This window comes from Halichoerus grypus, chromosome X (assembly GCF_964656455.1).
Source record: "Halichoerus grypus chromosome X, mHalGry1.hap1.1, whole genome shotgun sequence".
NCBI classification, from domain to species: Eukaryota; Metazoa; Chordata; class Mammalia; order Carnivora; family Phocidae; genus Halichoerus; species Halichoerus grypus.
The window spans coordinates 13151929-13174158 of record NC_135727.1 but is presented as its reverse complement, the minus strand read 5'-3'; the positions used below and the strand labels follow the sequence as shown (position 1 = coordinate 13174158).

The 22230-nt window shown below is 40.8% G+C and overlaps 1 protein-coding gene across 8 annotated transcripts in view; it reads right to left on the bottom strand.

The window, feature by feature from the left end:
- The window catches only part of ATP11C (ATPase phospholipid transporting 11C (ATP11C blood group)), a 174336-nt gene extending 152310 nt beyond the window's left edge, over positions 1–22026 (bottom strand). For 7 of the 8 annotated variants that reach the window (XM_078064938.1, XM_078064936.1, XM_078064935.1 and 4 more), the window contains exon 1: positions 21826–22026. In XM_078064938.1, coding sequence (XP_077921064.1) covers positions 21826–21852 — 27 coding nt within the window. In that variant the 5' untranslated portion in view covers positions 21853–22026. The remainder of the gene's footprint in view (positions 1–21825) is intronic. The other variant, XM_078064937.1, reaches the window with a different exon arrangement.
- Between the last annotated feature and the right edge of the window lie 204 nt (positions 22027–22230).

Here is a 22230-nt window from a genome sequence, read left to right as displayed (position 1 = left end):
TCAGAGATTTGCACAGGCAGGCAGAGCCTGGCAGGCCTGATAAGAAGGAGTTTAAATCTCGGGGCGCCTGGGTGGCTCAGATGGTTAAGCATCTGCCTTCGGCTCAGGTCATGATCCCAGGGTCCTGGGATCGAGCCCCGCATCGGGCTCCCTGCTTGGCGGGAAGCCTGCTTCTCTCTCTCCCTCTACTGTTCCCCCTTCTTGTGCTCTCTTGCTCTCTCTGTCAAAAAAAAAAAAAAAGAAGAAGGAGTTTAAATCTCACCCTAAGTGTGAGGGGAGCCACAAGGGAGTCTTACCATGAAAATGACTTTAATATAAGTTTTAAAAAATCAGTCTAGCTGCTTTGCAGAGATGGGTTAAGAATGGCAAGAGTGGATCTGAAAAATATTCAGGAGGCATAGTGTTGGAATTTGGTGATGGACTGCATAACATGGAATGAGGGAGAGAAGAATCAAGGGTAACTTCGACTGTATCATATGCTGTGAAGTGATCAGTGCTTTTCCAATCTGACTTGCGTTTTTCTCTGTGCCTAGGAAGAGACAACTCACAAAAATAAACAGTAGGATGACAGATCAGATGCTTTTCTTTTCCAAGAAGGGAAAATTCCTTTTGAGAGCATTCTATATTAAGCTCAAAGTGAACCTTATTGTGTCCTTTCACTATTGTGGAAGCAAAGACCAACAGGGTTACTCCTCACATTTAGAAGAGCATTTAATTTTTACCTTTTTGCATGGCATTTATCGCTTTTTGCCTTGTATTTTTGTTACATATTCTATGTACCTCATTCTCTTTTTCTAAACTATAAGTTCTCTAATGAAAGACAATAATTACTACAATAAGAAATTCCAGAGACAATCTATGTACTGAAATCTAGGGGTGCTGGATGTGGGAAGGAGATTAGAGAAAAAACAGAAAATCCTTTTCTTTTGTCCCATTAACCAAATGCGTTGTCCTTTAAAAATGGTGCACAGGAGTAGAAAAAGGTGCTCATTATGTATTTTACATTGAAATATACTTAAATCAGCACTGGAATATAATGAAAGAACATAGTGAAGGGTTGTAAAGCATTGCTTTCTGTAGCTGGAAGAACAACATCCTTTGGATGACCAAGGGGGAACACAGAAAATACTTCCATTCTTTTTAATGTCACCACATCCTTAAACCTGCACTGACAACAGCTGACTAAAATTCATGAGAGTTCTACAGCCGACTCAGACCATAAATAATTCTTACTCTTAGGAAAAAAAATCCCCCCCTCCGTAAAGCCCCCCCATAAAACAAGTATGTGCAACACTCTGAACTGAGTGTTGCAAAGGGATCTTAGTTCCTTCTTAGGGAGCTAAGCTTACCATCTTTTGAAGAGTCAAGACAAAATCTCGTAACCCAAAATCTGTTGACAAATGTCTCAGTCCGGGTCCCAGCATTATAACCCATCAATCCAGCATTCACTGGTTAAGACCTTCTTATACTGCTTGCTCTAAGTGAAACTGGCATAATGGTGCCTTTCCACTAACTACTTTCAGATAAGGTCTAAGGTTCAAGCATGTTAAAACCAGAAAAACCAACTCAGAATGGTTTTTCTTGCTCACAGACTTCATTCATTCAGGGCTTTGTTCAAATGGCACCTTCTCAGTGAAAACTGCAACCTCTGCCACCTGATCCTTCCTATCTTCCCTTCCCTGCTTCATTTTCCCTTCTTCACTCATCACCCGCATACAAGATATTCCATCATTTATCTTGTTTATTGTCTGTTTCCCTGTCTACTGATTGTCCTCTCCTCCCAAATCTGTTCTTCCATTCTTCCTGAGCACCTGGGTTTTCAGCTAGAAACTACATTTTGTGTCTCCCTTGCAGCTAGGGTGGGCTGTATGAAAAGATTTCTCCAAAGGTATGTGTGTAATAGTGATGTGTGAAACTTCACTGGCCATTTTCATAAAGAAGTTTGCACAGAATCCCCTCTTTCCTTCTGGCTGGCTGCAACTTGAAAATCAACTGCTGAGGAAGGTAAAACTGCCCCATTAGCCTGGGACCCTGAATGACCTCACGGAACAGAGACTGTCTCTTTGCTCCGGGCTATTACACCGGGGAAACAAATGCTTACCTTTTCTGGCCACTGCATTTTGGAGCTCTTAGATCAGTTTACCCTTTGCCCTAACAACACCCCCCCACATTAAAATGTAAGGTCAGGGGCACCTGGCTGGCTCAGTCAGTAGAGCATGTGACTCTTGATCTCAGGGTCGTGAGTTTGAACCCCACATTGGGGGAAGAGATTACATAAAAAAACAAAATCTTAAAAAAAAAAAAAGTAAGGTCCATGGGGGCAGACGTTTTTGTCTGTCTTGCTCACCAGTACAAGCTAGTAGAATAGTGCCTGACACTTAGTATTCAAAAAGTATTTATGAATTGATTATTAAACAGACTTTATTGTCACTACCCCTCCACATCTCCCAATCACCTTCATGGCTTCAAGAAGTCCAGATTACAAGATTCAAATTGCTCCCAAGATAGTGACCCAGAAGCTCCTATACCCCATTCGCTTCCATGTCCCCACTCCGCCTCTGAGTGTGCCCTTTAGCCCCATGAGCCTCCTTTCAGTTTCCCAATGTGCTGGGCTCTTGCCCAACTCAAGGCCTCTGAACAAGCTGGTTCCAGTATCTACTCCAAGTAGTCCCTCATTCCTTCAATTATCTATTTAAATATTATTTCCTCAGGTGGAACTTGTTGGCTACTATTACCAAAAACAGACCCTATTTCTGTTTCTATTCATTTTACTCACAACTTATGAAAATGAGTAAGTATAATATTTGTTGGCTTATTTTTAAATTGTAAATTAGATTATAACCTCCATAAGGACACGGACCACTTCTGTTTTTATACCACTTGGTTCCCAGTGCTTAGCATAGTGCCGGGCTGGTGAGAAGTCAATAAAGGGGTGAATGAATGAATGAATGCACTAAAGATGACTGTTTTTAAATATTTTGAGGTAGACACGAGTTAAAGCATATGTAGCTCTCCATAAATGCAGTCTTCAAATGTCCTTGACTACCAGCCTGACAATAATGTAGGTTTCTATTTATGGGGATATAAACTAATGCACGTTCTGGTACACCTTTAAGTGTTAGAAAAATTATCATTCCTCCCTTCCACTTCAAGTTTTTAGCTGCTAACAACCAGGTGGAATTTGAAATGACTCTTATTGGTATGATGGACCAAGAACAGCTTTTACCAGGATATCAAACTCAAACACACACACCCACGAATATAACTGGAAAAATCTGAGTAAGATTGGTGGCTATTATCAATGTCAACACTCTGGTTTTGACAATATACTGGTTTTGAAAGATGTTACCTTTGGGAGAAACTGGGTAAAGGGTACATGAGGGCTCTCTATTATTTCTTACAACTGCATGCATAGCTACAATTATCTCAACACAAATTTCAATTTCAAAGTGCCGCTTCAACATAGAAACTCTAGGATGCTGCAGAATTCAACTGGTTACATTTCTGAAGAAAACCGGAAGGAAGAGGGTGGGGAAATGAGTGAAAGAGAAGTAAAGTAGGAGTGAACATGAAACTTCACAGTGGGAAAGATTACTACATTACACTGCACTCTCTGAAAATATAAGCACATATCCTCACCGTCTACTTCAGGTCACAACGTCAAAGAGTAAAAGTTTGTTATGAAAGAAAACCTAGTTCAAGCCCCTGCGTTTTAAAGATCTGAAAAATGAGGCTCAAAAAATAACCTGCCAAACTTGAAAACTTTTAGGAAAAAAAGGAGACTAGCTTTCCAATTTTGGCATAGTCAAGGACTGCTTAAACAAGATAAATAAAGCACTAACTTGTAAAGAGACTGAAATTTTAACTACATTAAAATTAAGAACCTGTTTATTAAAAGACACCAAACAAAATAGTAAAAGGACAAGTCACCAACTGAGACAATATCTGCAACAAATATAACCGACAAAGGATTAATACTCTGAATATAAAAAGGATTCATAGGGGCACCTGGGTGGCTCAGACAGTTAAGCGTCTGCCTTCAGCTCAGGTCATAATCCTAGGGTCCTGGGATGGAGCCCCATGTCCGGCTCCCAGCTCAGCAGGCAGTCTGCTTCTCCCTTACCCTCTGCCTCTCCCCCTGCTTGTGCTCTCTCTCTCTCTCTCAAATGAATAAATAAAATCTTAAGAAAAAAGGATTTGTAATTACAAGTCAGTCCGAAAAAGATAAACAACCCAATAGGAAACAGCCAAAAGACATAAATATTTCAGAAGGGAAACATAAATGGCCCATAAACATATGCAAAGATGCTTAACTTCATTAGTCATCAGAGAATTGGCAAATAATAAGTCAAACAATACCAAGTGTCGAAAAATATGAAGAAATAGGAATTCATACATTGTTAATGGGAGTGCATACTGGTAAAACCACTTTGGAGGGTAATTTTACCTCTTCTTGTACAGCTGCACATTTCAAGACCTGTCATTAAGTGTGCATGTCTTCTTATATTTACGCCCAAGTGTGTGTTTGCATGTGTATATGTATAGCCTATACATACACATACACGGACTCACAGAGTTTCCATTATGAATATACACCAAAAGACACATATTTTCTGATCATAAGAGGAAAAAAAACACTTGCAAACAACCTAAAGGTCCACTGACAGAAGAATGAATAAATTCTGGTATATTTCCAAATGAGTATTATTCTGTAGTGACACTGAATGAAACATAGCTACATAAAACCTTATAAGGAATCACAGAAATACAATACTGAGTAAGAAAAAAACAGTATACCATTTCTATAAAGCTCAAATTAAGAAAACAAAACAATATATTATCTAGGTTTGCATACATAAGTGTTAAATCCATTTTTTAAAGCAATGGAATGACTCCTAGAAATAGTTAATTGTTAGAGTAGAGGGGAGGCAGGAGGATGTGGAGGGAAGACGGGGATGAGACAATAAGGTAACACACAGGTAGATAGAATTATATTGGTAATGGTCTCATTCTCAAGTTAGGTGTTAGGTATACAGGTATTCATTTTATTATTATGCACATATTTCACATATATTTTGTATGCACCAAATATTACATTTTGCAAAGATAATTTCTTTAATATGGAAGTGATTTTCCTAAGGCTATACTGTTGGTGAATGGAGGCACCAGAACAGAAAAGTTTCCAGTCCCATACCTCAGAAAACTTCCACAATGCTAGCTGTATATTGGGAACTAAAGAGACAACTGTTGATGCAACATGAATTTCATGACTACTTAAATTATTAATTCCAAACATGTATTCTATAAATCCATTAATGTCTTTTGACTGATTTCATTTGATTTTATTTTAATTACATTGCTTTCATTAGTATCTTTAATAAGTCATATGTAATGTGTCTAAATATGCACAAGAATTTTTAATTGCACTGCCTTATATTTCAAAACAGGGATATATATTCTACTGATAATTTCCATTAAGGTCTAGGGTCTAACCTAAATAAACAAATGATTATGACTTTTAAAATAGGTTTATAGAACTCCATTTCACGAAACTGCTCCCTTGCCATGGCTATTATCCTCTGGTTGAATCACTGGCTATAATAGACACAGCAAGCACCGAATTCTACTCCACTATACTACTGGTTCTAAAATTTATACATATGAATTGTCTACTTACTGCACCCTACTGTCTCTTAGCAGCTGCCACTCAGCCAATCCAAGGGCTGCCTGTCTATCTACTACTGTGCAGCTAATTGTGTTCATGAGTACACACGAGTAAGAGTGTCCTTGGGAAATAATGTCAGGTGGCCACTAGCAAAAAAGACAGGGGTGCTGCTCCCCAGGAACCCTGCCCATCATATTTTAGCATCACCAAAAATGCTCTCCTCCATTTGAGCTGTTAGCTAAAGGTTAATATAATCAGAGTTGAGTTTAATTCTAGAACATAGTACTAACAAAGGCACAGGTCTACATTTGATCCCTATTCAGGTCAGTGTAAAACCAAAACCTACAACCACTATTAAAAGCTAATGAACAGCACGAACAGCCTAAAATTTGTCGTTGTTCCCATTCAAAGTATAGACAATTTAGTCTACACTCATTAAAGAAACTGAAGTTCGGGGTAGAGTATAGTCAAATGAGCAATCAAGGGATGGAGACCTGAGGAATAACATTGATAAACAACCCAATAGAAAACATTAAAAAAATTCCACTGCTTGACTGTGAAGCTTAAAACATATACTACAAAATTATAAAGGTAGGAGAGAACTTAAATATAGATGACCCAAGAGCGCTCACAGAAGAGGAAATTGAGGACATAGATGACAGAGCTGGGCCTGGAATTCCGTATTTCTGAACCTCCATTCACTGAATAATCTTGGACAAGCCACTTGTCCTCTCTCTGTCCATTTCCTCTGCTGTAAAATGAAAAGGCTGGACAACTGGATGGTCTCTAAGACTCTTTACCAGTTCTGGGACTCGCTGAGCCTTTACAGACCATGTAGCAGTCTGAGCCCCTCATTTGATAGATGGAAAGTGTAGCATATTAGTTATTTATGGTAAGGTCTTTCATTCCTGATCTATATATACTTTAGATTGTTCATTCATCTTCACATGATCACGTAAGTGTGATGGTTAATTTTATGCATTATCTTGACTGGGACATGTAGTTCCCAGATATTTGGTCAAACATTCTGGGTGTGTCTGTGAGGGTATTTCTGGATGAGATTAATATCTGAATTGGCAGAGAGAGTAAAGCAGATTGTTCTCCATAATGCTAGTGGACCTCATCCAAAAATCAACCAAAAGCTTGAAGAAAACAAAATGACTGATTCCCCTCCCCCGTCTCCCCCCTCCCCCCCAGTAAGGGGGGGGACTCCTCCTGCCTAATAGCCTTTTGAGATGGGACATTGGTTTAACCTGCCTTTGGACTCGAACTGAAACACTGGTTCTCGAATTCGAACTTCCACTGTCAGCTCTCCTGGTTCTCAGGCCTTCCCACTTGGACTTTACACCACTGGTTCTCTTGGGTCTCTAGGTTGCTGACTGCGGGTCTTAGGACTTGTCAACTTCTATAATCGTAAGTCATTTCCTTAAATTAAGTTTATATGTATACATATACACATATACATGAAGTTTTAATATATATATGAAGAAACTTATTTATATATACACATATAAATAACACCAAACATTAAATATATAGGTATTTACATGTCTGTAAACATACACATGCACACACACACACACACACACACACAGAGCCTGTTGACTCTGTTTTCTCTGGAAAACCCTATCTACAATAAGCAAATGCATATAATGAACGAATGCTTGTAAAGCACTTAAAACAATGCCAGGAACTTACCACTCTGGTTTTAGCTGTTATTATAATGATAAGAAGACAAAGACAACTTACAACTAAATTCCACAAACCTGCAACGTATCACTGAAGCCAAGAATCAGTAATTCAAGGCACTGACTGGAATGATTATTTCTGCACACAGACAGCCTAACAGAACACAAATGCCTGTACTGAAGGCAAAATGAAAAATCAAAAAATAATAAAACCCATTTCAAATTTTGATCCATATAAAATAATAAGATTATTTCCATCCTCGTGTATTAAGGGCTTAAATCAGGCACTGAGGCATTAGTGACACAACAATAAGCAAAAATGGTCACAGTTCTTACCTTCATGAAACACTATGTAGAGGGAAGGTTGATACTAAATATGTTAGCAAAGGAATTTAATATACAAATGTAAAGCCAATTGTGGTAAGAGTATAAAGGAAAGGTTCATAATGCTATGAGAACCTGCAAACCTGGCACTGTCCAAGGGAAGGATAGGGACAGCTTCCTTGGGGAAATGATGATTAAGCTGAGCTCTGAGAAATGAGTAAGAATTGAGGCAACTGACTGCCATAGAGAAGTTTATCAGACAAGAGAAATGATATATACACACACAAAGGTCCTGTGGCAGACGGAACACAAAAAATTAGGAATATTTTTTGCATAAATAGAAAAACGCATCCTAAAATCCATACGGAATCTCCAGGGACCCTGGAGAGCCAAAACAATCTTGAAAACGAACAGGGGCACCTTCGTGGCTCAGTCGGTTAAGATTCTGATTCTTGATTTTGGCTCAGGCCATGATCTCAGTCGTGGGATCAAGCCCCATGTTGGGCTCCATGCTCAGCATGGAGTCTGCTTGTCCCTCTCCCTCTGCTCTTCCCCCTGTTCTCTCTCTCAAATAAATAAATCTTTTTAAAAAAAAAAAAGAGTAAGAACAAAGTTGGAAGCCTCATACTTTGTGATTTCAAAAGATATTACAAAGCTACAGTAATCAGAACAGTGTAGTACAGGCATAAAGACAGGCATACAGGCCAATGGCATAAAACAGAACCCAGAAATAAACCCTCACGTATATGGTCAAAAGATCTTCAAGAAGGACACCAAGGCCTCTCAACGAGTAAAAGAGAATCTTTTCAACAAATGGCACTGGGAAAACTGGATATCCACATGCAGAAGAATGAAGTTGGATCCTTACCTTACATCACATATAAAAGTCAATTCAAAATGGATTAAAAACCTAAATGGAAGACCTAAAATGATAAAAATCGTAGAAGAAAACAAAGGGGAAAAGCTTCAGGACACACTGGATTTGGTAATTATTTCTTGGATATATCACTACAAAGCCCAAGAAACAAAAGCAAAAAGACAAATGGAACATCAAATTAAAAAACTTCTATGCATCAAAGGAAACAATCAACAAAGTGAAAAGGCAACCTATGGAATAAAAGAACATATTTGGAAACCACATATCTGATAAAGGGTTAATATCTAGAGTATATAAGAGTTAATATCTAGAGTATATAAAGAACTGCTACAACTGAACAACAAAAACCCAAATAACTTGGTAAAAAATTGGGAAACCACTTTGAATACACATTTCTCCAATGATATACAAATGGCCAAAAGCATGTGAAAAGATGCTTAACATCACTAGTCATCTGAGAAATGCAAATCTAAACCATGATGAAATATCACCACACACCAATTAAAATGGCTCCTATTAAAAAAAGCATTGGCTAGGATGTGGAGAAGTTGGAACCCTTCTGCAATGGTGATGGGAATGTAAAATGGTTCAGCTACTATGGAAAACTTCAGAGGTGCTTCAAAAATTTAAACATAAAACTACCATATGTTCTAGCAATTCTTATTCCGGGTATATAGCCCAAAGAATTAAAATCCTTAGCCTGAAGAGCTACTTGCACACCTCTGTTAAAAGCAGCATTACTCACAATAGTCAAGAGGTAGAAACAACCCAAATATTCACCAATGGATGGATGGATAAACAAATGTGGTATATACATAAAGCCTTAAAAAGGAAGGAAGTCCTGTCACATGCTACTGCATGGATAAACCTCGAGGACATTATGCTAAGTGAAATAAGCCAGTCACAAAAAGAAAAATACAGTGTGACTCCATTTATACAAGGTATCTAAAGTAGTTAAATTCATAAAACAGAAATTAGAATGGCAGTTGCCAGGGGCTTGAGGGGAGGAGGGGTGGGGCAAATGAGAGAAATGAGGAGTTGCTGTTTAATGGGTATAAAGTTTCAGTTTTGCAAGATGAAAAAGTTCTGTATATCTGTTGCACAAGAGTGTGATTATACTTAACACTACTGAACTACACACTTAAAAAAATTTAGGATGGTAAATTTTATGTTACATGCTTTTTACCACAATTAAAATTTTTTTTAAAACTTTTTAAAAGATTTATTTATCTATTTTAGAGGAGGGAGGGGCAGAGGGAGACAGAGAGAGAGTCTTAAGCAGACTCCAAGCTCAGCACAGAGCCCCATGCAGGGCTCAATCTCATGACTCTGAAATCACGACCTGAGCGGAAACCAAGAGTCGGATGCTTAACTGACTGCACCACCCAGACACCGCCTCCCAAATTTTTTTCTCTTAAAAAAAGTAAGAAGTGAGGAAGAGCTGTGGGAAAGTTCGGCAGTTCCTCAAAAAGTTAAACACAGAATTACCATGTAACCTAGCAATTCCATTCCTGGGTATATACCCAAGAGAACTGAAAACATATGCCCACACAAAAACACGTACAAAAATGTTCAAAGCGGCAGCATTATTCATAATGACCATAACGTGTAAATAATCCAAATGCCCATCACCTACCTGATCAATGGACAAACAAAATGTGGTATATCCATTCGGTGGGTTACTGAGCCACAGAAAGGGATGTAGTACTGATACATGCTACAACATGGATTAAAAAACCTTGACAACATCATACTAAATGAAAGAAATCAATCACAAAAGAGCAAATATTATAGGAGGCCATTTACATGAAATGTCCAGAATTGGATGGCAGTAGAGGTGGACATGCAAAGAAGTGGACGGCTTTGAGAGCTCTTTCAGAAACCAAACCTACTAGATTTGCTGTGAGATTAGATGTGGGAGATGAAGGGAAAGGCGGTATTAAGGATGACTGCTAGGTTTCTAGCTTGAACAAGTGGGTCAGGAATGGTGTCATTTATTGAAAGAGGAAGACTGAAGGAGGAACAAATATGAAAGAGGAGAGATGTTGATGGTTTAGACAAGAGTAGCAGTCGTGATGTGAAAAAGAAAAGTACATCAACGTCGTCTGGAGATACACTGGTTGAGAGAATAAGATGTAATTCGTGTTCCGGGAACACACAATGATATGGTCAAGTCTGAATGTCTACTAAAGAGCCATGTTGTCTAGCGGTAGTGAAACAGAAGGGTACTGTAAAGAATGTGCTCCTGGACCAAGGCCTGATCCCCAGCTTTTTAAATCCAGTCACACCTTGGAGATATTGCAGGGTCAGTTCCAGACCACAACAATAAAGCAAATATCACAATAAAGTGAGTCACATTCATTTTCTGGTTTCCCAGTGCATATAAAAGTTACGTTTACTAGGGCACCGGGCAGGCTCAGTGAGTACAGCAATGTGACTCTTGATCTTGGGGTTGTGAGTTTGGGCCCCATCTTGGGCATAGAGATGACTTAAAAATAAAATCTTTAAAAAAATTATGCTTACAATATACTGTAGTCTATTAAGTGTATAATAGCATTAACAATGTACATACCCTAATCTTAAAATTTTATTGCTAAAAACTTTTTTTTTTAAAGATTTTATTTATTTATTTGAGAGAGAGGGAATGAGAGACAGAGAGCACGAGAGGGAAGAGGGCAGAGGGAGAAGCAGACCCCCTGCTGAGCAGGGAGCCCGATGTGGGACTCGATCCCGGGACTCCAGGATCATGACCTGAGCCGAAGGCAGTCGCTTAACCAACTGAGCCACCCAGGCGCCCATTGCTAAAAACTTTTTTACTAAAAAAAATGCTAACCATCATCTGAGCTTTCAGCCAGTCATAATTATTTCACAGATTACCATAACAAACATAATAGTGATGAAAAAGTTTGAAATACTGTGAGAATTACCAAAATGTGACAGAGACACAAAGTGAGCAAGTGCTGTTTGAAAAATGGTGCTAATAAGCATGCTCAACACAGGGTTGCCATAAACGTTTGATTTGTAAAAACACACAATATCCGCAAAGCACAATAAAATAAAGCACAATAAAACGAGGTATGCATATAAATGACCATCAGTACTCAAGATAATAAACTATCTACCACAATGTCCCCATGTAGTAAAAGTTTCTGAAAGCATTATATATGCAGGACAAATAACCATATACTACATGAAGCAGTATCTTGAAATATTACCCCAGGTGCTTCCACCCTAGTTCCTACCTTATTGCTTCTGCACCGAGTCAGAAGACTGATGACCACCATCACTGAAGTCATGGATTTCGGAAAAGAGCCCACAGAAGATTCCTGTAGCTATTGTTTTGAAGACCGAGAGCTGCCTGAACTCCCTTTTTAGTTTTCCCTCTTTTAAAGTTTAAATCTTACCACAGCAAACATAAGGCATTGAAGACCAAGGTTTTGGTCTTTCTCCAGCATTTGGAGGTGGAACCCATGCCCTCTGTTGACTTGTTCCACTGCTCTAAGTACCATAAGCAATAACAGGGTCTAACTGCTCCAGTAGATTGCTTCTTCCTGTAATGAGGTTGCCCGGCCCTAAAATTCCATGAACTTCAATACTTTGGGTCCCTTACCACCCAGTTCATATGCTACCTCCTCTACCAATCCCTCCCCCAGCCACAACAGAGTGAGATTCAGTGCCCTCTTCTGAAAGGCGGCCACACTTACTGTGTGTGCCTCTATAAAAGGAGAGCAGCACTGACTGATGACCAAATGCCCTGTAAGGAGGCTGGTCTTGTATGTAATCTTCTGTCTCTATACTAGACTGCAAGCTACTGGAGAGCAGGGCTGTGCCTTACATACTTCTACAGCACAAGCAGGGCATGAGTGTTCAAAGGAAGCCTGTGATTCACATGAATGTTTTCAGAAAAGAAGCCAAAGTTAATTGTGCACTATACTATAGACCCCTTAATCCATATTATTGCAAACTACATTAATTGTGAAGCTTAAAGAACATCCCTGCTGCTTACACAACAGGTGTAGCTTACATAATCTGCTCTACCCAGCTGTTACTTACTTGTGACAGTTCGCCCCTGGCTTCTGCTCCCTATTGATCTGTAGGATTACTACATCTTTCAGTATGAGTTCCTGATTTATTCCTTGCCCAGATCATAAAACAATTATTAATTTTCCTTTTTGATAACAGCAAAAAAAAAAAAAAAAGACTGAAACTTAAGAATAAGCAGAGATATCCCTGCGGTTTTTCATGACTGTAAAACTCAAAAAAAAAAAAAAAACACTCCTGGATTCAAACAATATAAATATTGCCATAAAATGCATTAACCCAAGAATTTTATTCTTTTTTTCTTTTGGCAGGTTTTCCCTCCATAGTCATCCTTCACTAAATACTCTTCAGTATGCCTGCACTTTGGCATTGTGTTACCTCCCACCCCCAAATTTTTAAACCAGCTGCTGCCTATGAGCTAACAGCTAGCCATGTACAGAATGCAATGAGGTAATGATGCAAATGAGTGTTGGGACTATGGGTAAATGAATGGAACAAGGAGGGAGGGGGTCGTTAACAAAAATCCAAAAGTCAGGAAAAAATGAAAATCCACGAACTTGGTGATGCTCCAGAGAGGAAACCAGCAAGTGTTGACGCTAAACTGGCAGAAACATCAATACTTCCTGGCTCCCCCACTGGGTGCATCAAGTTACCAGCGGGCAGGCTGCTCTTCTGCTGCAAGTGACAAAAAGTGAATGCATTCAACAATATGAAAAAGGATGACCCATAATCCAGAAGCATGGCTGCATGCAGCAAAGAAAAGGGGTGGTGACTGCTGGGAGTCTCAGTCTCAACTCTGTTGATTAGCTTAACGACCATGGGCAAGTCACTTCCCTCCACTGAAAAATACCAGTATTTGTAACATTACTGTTAGGAAAGGGTTAACCTAGCAGGCCTGAGACTGCTATTCTTAAAAAAAGGCCTGCTTACAAAGCTCGCAAGCAGCTGGCGATTTGGATTTTGGGAAGGTTCCCACCACCCTAAATGGTTAAGAGTAGCCAGCTGTGCCTGAACTCTTGGTACAAACAATATGGTTTATGCTAAATCCTGTTTTCCTTCTGGGAGTCTGGAATTTTGGCACATACCAGGCAGAGGGGGTCTACATGACCAAGTCCCTGTAAAAACCCTGGGCACGGAGTCTCTAATGAGCTTCCTTGGTAGACAACATTTTATACAAGTTATCACAACTCGTTGCTGGAGGAATTAAGCACAACCCTTGTGACTCCAGTGGGAGAGGACCATTGGAAGCTGCACCTGGCTTCCTCTGGACTTGGCCCCATGTGCCCTTTCCCTCTGCTGACTTTGCTTTGTATCCTTTTGCTCTAATAAATCATAGCTGTGAGCACAACTATATGCTAAGTCCTGTGAGTTCTGCCAGTAAACCATGAAACCTGGGAGTGGTTTTGGGGACCTCTAACACAACTGGAATAGTGTGAAATAGTCTACCAAACATTTTCCCAACAACCTGATGAAGTATTATCAGATTCATTCTGTAGATGAGGAAAAGTAAAGACAGGTGAACAGAGAATGCACACAGAAAATAAATATTTCAATGTTTATGACATGGGTGCTCTTAAATTTTAGTGAATTTCAGAACCATCTGGAGTGCTTGCTAAAAATGCAGTTTTTCAGGGACCTATCACCTGAGACTTGGATTCAGGAGACCTGAGTCCTAGGAATCTGTTTACAATAAGCAGCCCGGATGATTTTTTTCTTTTAAAGATTTTATTTACTTGACAGAGAGAGACACAGAGCGAGAGGGAACACAAGCAGGGGGAGTGGGAGAGGGAGAAGCAGGCTTCCCGCCGAGCAGAGAGCCCGATGTGGGGCTCGATCCCAGGACCCTGGGATCCTGACCTGAGCCGAAGGCAGACGCTTAACAACTGAGCCACCCAGGTGCCCCCAGATGATTCTTATGCAAGGAGTCCAAAGATGACATTTTGATCAACGCACTGATGTCTATGAACCACAGTGCCCAATTTCCCAAGCTGGGCAGTAAATGGCAGAAACAGAATTTGCACCAACCCTTTTAACAAGGCTGAGTCTCTTTTCACAACAAAACTGCTTCCAAATCCCTTAAACTCTACAGTTCCTCTGGTCTGCTGCTTCCAAATCCCTTAAACTCTACAGTTCCTCTGGTCTGCTGTCTTCTTGCTAATGGAATCCACCCAACTAATGGCAATGAGGTGCAAACAGGAAAGTATTTTACATTCCCAGCACCAAATACTAAGTGATATCCTGAATTAAAATAATGCACACTTACCAGGGAAAGCCAAAAGACATACAGCTCTTGAAGAGTTAACACTGCAGCTTTGTTTTTCAGAAAAGACTTGATGTGCTGGTGGCAACAGAAAATATAAGCTAATGAACGGCATTTAACAAAAAGAATGTAAATTTGCTTATAATTTTAGAAGTTGAGGATAGTACATTAATTACAGCTTTTTATGTATGGCCAAGGAAGGGGGAGGTGCTAAAGATAATCTTTTGAATTAAGAAAACAGCCTCATGTAAACGCTAGTTTTTCTGATTACTTTTTAAGCAGGCATGAAATTACTTTTTTCTGATCATTTTCACCTGTGACCACAGATTCAGACTGTGTTAACAATTCAGATCAAAACAATACCGAAAGTATTTATTGAGCATCTACTGTTTACTTGATGCTACACTAGCTGCAAGATCATTATCAAGAAGATGGTTTGATTTTTCCAGGAATACCTAGGCAAAGAAGAAGAGACTAGAAAAGTACAGCCACCATAATACTTTAACATATAATGAAGGAGGCTAAGAAAACAAATAGATGCTTGAACAGGATAGGCCTCACTAATCCTCCTACGTTCTATTAATTATATATGGGGCAAAAAAAAATGATGGCAATCTGTACTTCACAAACACAGATTAACCTCCCAAATCTGGATATCCATGGTCCAACATTATCTATAAGCCAGATAATCAAGAAGTCAGCCAAACCAGCAATCCATCCATACACTGCAGTCATCGAGGGGCTGCCTGCCAATGTGCTGGCATAGGGCAACCCACACCCATATCTGCAGTGCCGAATGCTCATTCATCATTAAACTGCAGTAGTGTTAACATATGCTGCAGTCATGCTAATGTTTGTTTTACAATCACCACTGATCCACCCTTGTACCAAGCCAAGAAGGTTAAGTGTGAAGTGAACAGAAATAAACTTGAAAACGGCACCTAGCTCACTTATGGAAGCCCAGAAACTCCCTCCACCCAATCAGAAAAGTTCTCTCAATCTCACAGTCCAGATGCAAAAGATTAATCCGTATAAAGCACTACAGATGTACAGGAAACTCCACCTCCTTGATGGAAAAAAAACCCAGTTATTTTGTGTCCCATGCTTTCACCCTCTTTGGGGAGAACTGATCAACCATGTTAGACAAGCAATCAGCCTTGATGATTTTTTCCATAAACCAGTATATGAATTCACTCATGGGCTAGTTCTTTGCATATCATCCAGACACAGGGAAGTTAGTCATGGCTCTCCCAGGGGCCACTGGCCATCTTTTACCTCCCAGAACCCACTGCCCAGCCGGTGGTTAACTGGTAGAGTAGGTGAAGAAAACAAGCTCATTCGGAGAGCTGCATCAATATGAAAATGGCCAGTTTCACCTGCCCAAATCTCACCTCTGCTGAAAGTTCATTAAGAGCACGGGAAACTACCTGATTTGTAGGCACTCAATACTGCCCACTAATAAAGGGTTGAATTATGAGCCGTAGTCATAAACAGGAGCAAACGGTAAACCTATATAGAAGGTATTTAGAAGACTTTCAGAATTTTATGTTGCTTAATCAATAAAAAAAAAAAATCAGGAAAAAAGGAATTCGTTTTCAGGCTATTTAATATATAATTTAACAGCAAGTAAATAAATAGTATTTATTTCAAGTAATAGTGACTCAACCCTAAATAGGTTTCCCACCTTACACAGAATCAGACTAGCATCTATTTGCAAAAGAGCAGTTTGCCATGTATAGGTCACATTGAAGGGTCAAACGCAACAAATTCCTTTTTACCTGAAATCCAAACAACCAGGATATAACTGAGATTGTACACTCTTATTTTTGGTAGAAAAACAAATGATAAGCATACAACAGTAACTTCTTCATGAAAATCAAGTTTCACGGTACGTTATAGATGTGTTAGAGACAGTGTAGTCACCATGTCCTATCTATTGCCATGCATGTAATGATAATTAAAGCTTCTGAAGACAGGGACTTTGACTTGCTCACCCATGTGTCCACAGGGCCTATCATAGTGCCCTACACATAGTAGGTGTTCAGTGAATATTTGTTGAATGAAATAACGCTCTGCAAGATCATAAAATAACATAACCATCTAATAAAGATTATACTATGGTCAGCACAGGGCAAGGTCTGGGCTAAGGGTGCACCACTATCCTCAAATTTCCACTTGTTCACCAGCCTGAAAGGTCTCCAAACCCTGTCCTTTTGGGCTTTTAATGGAGGCTTCGTTACAGAGGCACGACTGATTAACTCATTGGCCAATGGCTACAGAACTCAATCTTCAGGCCCTCTCCCCTCCCCAGAGGTCAGGGGGTAAGACTGAAAGTTCCAACCCTCTGATCACAAGGTTGGATTCCCCAGGCAACCAGCCCCCAACCGGAGGTGCTTTCCAAAAGTCGCCTCATTAACATAACAGACACCTTTACTGCTTTCGTCCCAGGGAATTCCAAGGATTTTAGGAGCTCTGTGCCAGAAACTGGGAGAGACCAAATATATATATACATACATACATATGTCTTCTTATAAATCACAGTATCACACCTAATTAACTAGAACTCATTCTTCATAAGAAGGAATTTGCTACAAATATCACTGTCTGTAAGTAATAATTATTTATGTGAAACACATAAAAGCTGTTCATTCAAAAAATATTTATCGAACTCCTACTATGCACCTGGTACGTTGCTAACTGTTCCTGCCCCGAAGCTTTCAGGCTAGGGCAGCCTTTCTCAGCTGAAATTCCTCATCTGCGGATGCATGCATAGGAGATAATTTATTATATGCAATGGATGCCCTAGGGCATGAGGGCTTAATTCTTAAAAAACTGATCTAGGGTGCCACACAAGTTAAAAGGAGATTACAGTAAGATAAAAAAGGTTGCTTTTAGTAAGGTCAAATTCAACTGTTAAACCTAGCCATGTATGGGTGGGTGGAGGGATGGGTGAAAAAGGTGAAGGGGAGGAAGAGTACACTAATCTTGATGAGCACTGAGTAATATGTGGAAGTGTTCAATCACTATATTGTACACCTGAAACTAATGTAAGACTGTACATTAACTACACTGGAATTAAAAAAAAAATAACCATAATAGCCATGTATGAACTACCTGGTAGGAGCCAAGATGCACAGACTATTTGTAAGGCTTGTGTGAATGCAAAAATACTGCAATACACACATCTGAATTAATTTCTAAACATAATAAAATGAACTCATCAATATTTTCCAGGCTCAGCAATGTCAGGCCAAGGGTTTTAGTAAAGTGAAGCGGGGGGGAAACAAAAGCTTAATTACCCTGATAATTGAAGGAAACCGAGAACCTTCTTGCTGCAAAAAAGAAAAAAAAAAAAACATCAATTACCTGAATTATTTTATTAACTGCCTCCCAATATTGCTTCACTGGACTGGCCTTGGCTTGGACTCAAAGTAATAAATTAGTTATCCATTTCACTAATTATTTTAAATATTTTTGGTCTGATTTTGAATTTTCATTCCACCTTAGGCAGTCTAATTGCTTTCTAGTCCTGAGCCTCTTTGATTCGACATTTTCTGTGTGATATTACTATATGCTGCATGCTTCATGGAACCAAAGCAGTTTGAGAGCTTCTAGAATCAGAGACAAAATTTTTCCAGTATTTCACTCACAATTTAAGCTTTCATTTATCAATGACCTAGAAATTCATGCCTGTTTGATATCATTCTGAGAAGCTAAATTGACAGCATCTACTTGGCCCAACTCCTCTGAATCTACTTTATCAAGGAATGTGTTCTTTTGAATCTTTAGCATGAAATAATGTCAAAAAGGTCTGGGGGCAGGGCACCTGGCTGGCTCAGTCGGTGGAGCACGCGACGACGCTTGATCTTGGAGTTGTGAGTTGGAGCCCCACATTGGGTGTGGAGCTTATGTAAAAATAACATCTTTAAAAAAGGGGAGGGGTAACTCATTGTTTAGACTCTCATTAAGTCTTTAAACCCATGTGAAAATGCTCCTGCAATCATTAGGAATTTTATGAAGAGTAAAAGGATAATATAAAAGTCCCTGACCCCTAAGTCTCAACTAGTCCAGACTTCCAATTAGACATGCCTTTAAAGGAAATAAATTGTATAGACAAAGCTACTATTTTTTATTATATTTATGGAAAATGGAGATGTTGATTGGGAATAGGTGGTGCTTTTATTATACTCAGACACGCAACTCTTAAATCTTCTAAGACACCCCCTACATGCCTAAACCCTAAAATCCTACACCAAATCCACCAAATTTCTACCTCAAAACTGTCAAAAGGAAAGTCATAATTCATCAGAAAAAAAAGTATTATTAATGGCAAGGAAGTCAAGGCCATATCTTTAAGAAATACAATGAAGTACTATTTCTTTTAGCTTGAAATTGGAGAACCTGAGGAGATGGCATTTTTAAGACGCAAACACGCCATCAGCAAACACTACTGAGCCATTAGAAGATGATGCTACTCCCAAAAGATATTTACTTCCCACCTCAGGTTTAAAATGTAAAGCCCTATGGCCACATGCATCTAGTTTTCAGTGACCAACAACTACAATCAACACCACTGTAATTTCTGTCATGTTCAAAGTCTATTTGAGATACATATAGGTACACACAGAAAACCACTTAATTTTGAAAGGAATTCACAGCCCCACTTCTGAAATACAAAAGCCATCATAAGACAGCACCCCACTTGGACTATATCTACATTGCTGTGCAAGTCTCAAAGTCCAACCTAAATCTCAAACTAGCCTTCTAGTGATTTAAATAGGAGTGCTCTTCAAATAATCTCTACCAGGCAAAAGATGAGGACAGCGACATACTGATCTAGGGGAGATAAAATTTGCCCCCCTCCCATTTTCCAAGTCATCTTTAGCAATGAGTATTCAAGAACATATTTCACATTCAGTCCAATGGTTTGCAGATTAATTCCTTGCCCGAGGCCTCCGGCTCAGATACAACTCCTGAGAACCTTACAGCTTACTGCACTGGTACAAATTCCCAAGACTTACCATAGTCATGGTTGCGCAGGAAAACGTGAGCAGTCGGGTATTTCAGGCGAACAATGAGGTCAAAGCTCATTTCAGTGTGAACGTAAGTGATTCTCTGCAGAGATCTTGGTCGGGGATGCAAAGTACTAGCCTCAAACCTGCAGGCTGGCACCTCAACCACTGCTGCAAATTCTACTGCGTGCCCTAGCTTCCTGGGCCAGCACTGCTTAATTACCAGACCCTGATACAATGCAGATCACTCTTAGCAGAAGAAAATCAAAGGCGGCTTTTAGACCAATAGTTGGGTTGTATGGTTTCAAATGTTCAAACCCTTAAAAAAAATCGGGGATGTCAGCATCTCAATTTTAAGATAATGAATTCATTATGAACCAGAGTCCAGTTGTTTTTGCCTATTCAAGTGCCCTGTGAAAAGATTATCCTTCTCCAATTATTACAATTCGCTCTGTCACCTTTCCCTTTTTGTCAGCCCTAACAACACTCCCAGATCACAAGAATCTAATGTGAAATACAACTATGAAGTACAATGCTTTTGTACCTTCTCAGGCTAAATGTGAGAAACCAATTTTCGTCCCTTGCTTTGGCAAAGCATCCAGTACAAGCCAATTCCTATAGATTTCAAGATGCTTGATATGTACAACCTCTTTTGCCCTGTGCCACAGGTAATCTCCAATTGCATAAGACAGGTTTCTGGGTGAGGTAAACATTTAGAAAAACATTAACATAGCACTACTGTGATAATATCCTCAAAAGGGATGTACAATTATTTCTTTTAGCCAGGGTTCATTCGTGAAAGTTTCAAATGCAGAGAAAAATGAGAGCAAATTCATCCGACGCCTGAAAAAAATGTTAGCAATGCTCTGATAAGGAATAATCACATGAAAAGGGCCAAATCGACAAGTTCTCAAACATATATTTTAATGGGGGTGGGTGGGAGCGCACAGCACTGAACCATTTTTCTGAACGACTGAAAAAAATCAAAATTTACAGATGAGCCCTTTCCTTCACATCATTGGCAGAAATAAAATCCTATTCCCGCCACCTCATCTTGCAATTAAGGAAGTTGCTACAAATAGCAGCACAGAAGTAAATGGTCCCGGCTTTGCTCCATTCTTAATGTACTCTCTAGGAGTAAACAGGTTACTCAAAAAAGTCAGTAGCCAGAAATCGCTTTTCTCGAATGCCAAACTCCCACGGAAATACAGTTCCCTTTTCTGGGGATTTGCAAGGGGTAAACGTGGACGGAGGAATTCAGCCGGAGCCTGCCTTTTCTCACCGGCTCGAAGTACGGGGCGTTCAGGGCTCGGTGAGGTTTCAGACGCCGCCGTGCAGCCTCCTCGCGTCTCCACATCCACCCAGCCCACCCTGACAATCGCCTTCGCTTTTATTATACCCTAAAGGTGAGCTTCTTAGGCTGGGTCTCCAAAGTTTGCTCAGCCTCTGGTCAGCAGACCCCCGCCCGGCCGATCCCCGGGCAAGGCTGAGTCCTGCCCTCGCCTCCAGCTCCCTCACTCCCCAGGTCTTTTTTTGGGACACAGTGACAGGTCTAGGTTTACCTCCATGTGCTCGTGGCAGAGGAAACAAAAGAAAGCAACCTCCCTGATAATAAAACGCCATCTTCGACTAACTGGCAAACCGAGGGGCCCCTGGACCGGTCCCCCCACGAATCCCACCACCATCCGGCCGGAGGGCGGCCCCCGGTCGGAGACAGAGTTTGCAAAACCCCGGGAAGCTCTGGTTAAATTGTCCGGGGGGAGGGGGACTCTGGGAGCCTTACCTGCCTCCCCACCCCGGCCGCCCGGGCAACGTGGTTCAGTTAAAATCTAAAAAGAGGGTGGTGGTGGTGGCTCCCACGGATGCAATTATCCCCTTAGAAAACTGCTCCGAAGGACCCAGCGAACGGCTGGCGAGCAAGCAAACCGCACGCGTGGAGCCGCAGCGAGTGTACTTACAAAACGATTAAAGCTCCGGCGGAACATCGCGACGAAGGCTGCCGGGCGCCGAGCTGGGCTCTACTGAGCTGTCTGGGAAGGTGCCGTCCACAAAACACACTGCGGCGTGGGCCGGCGGCGTGAAGCGGGCGGCGAGGCGGGCGGCCCCGCCACCGCCTACCCTCCTAGGCTCTCCGCGCTTCCCCCGCCCCCCAGCCGCCCGCGCCCTCGCGCCCTGGCGCCCGCGCCCCCCCCCGCCCCGCTCCCGCCCCACTCACAGCCCGCCCCCGGCCCGCCCGTCTCGGGGGCGGCGGCCCCGCCGCTCCCCCTGGTCTGGCCCCAGTACCGCCGCCCCGCCGCTCCCGCAGCAGCCTGCCGAGAAGGCGAGCCTGGCGCGCGGGGGAGGGATGGCGGAGGAGCACTAGG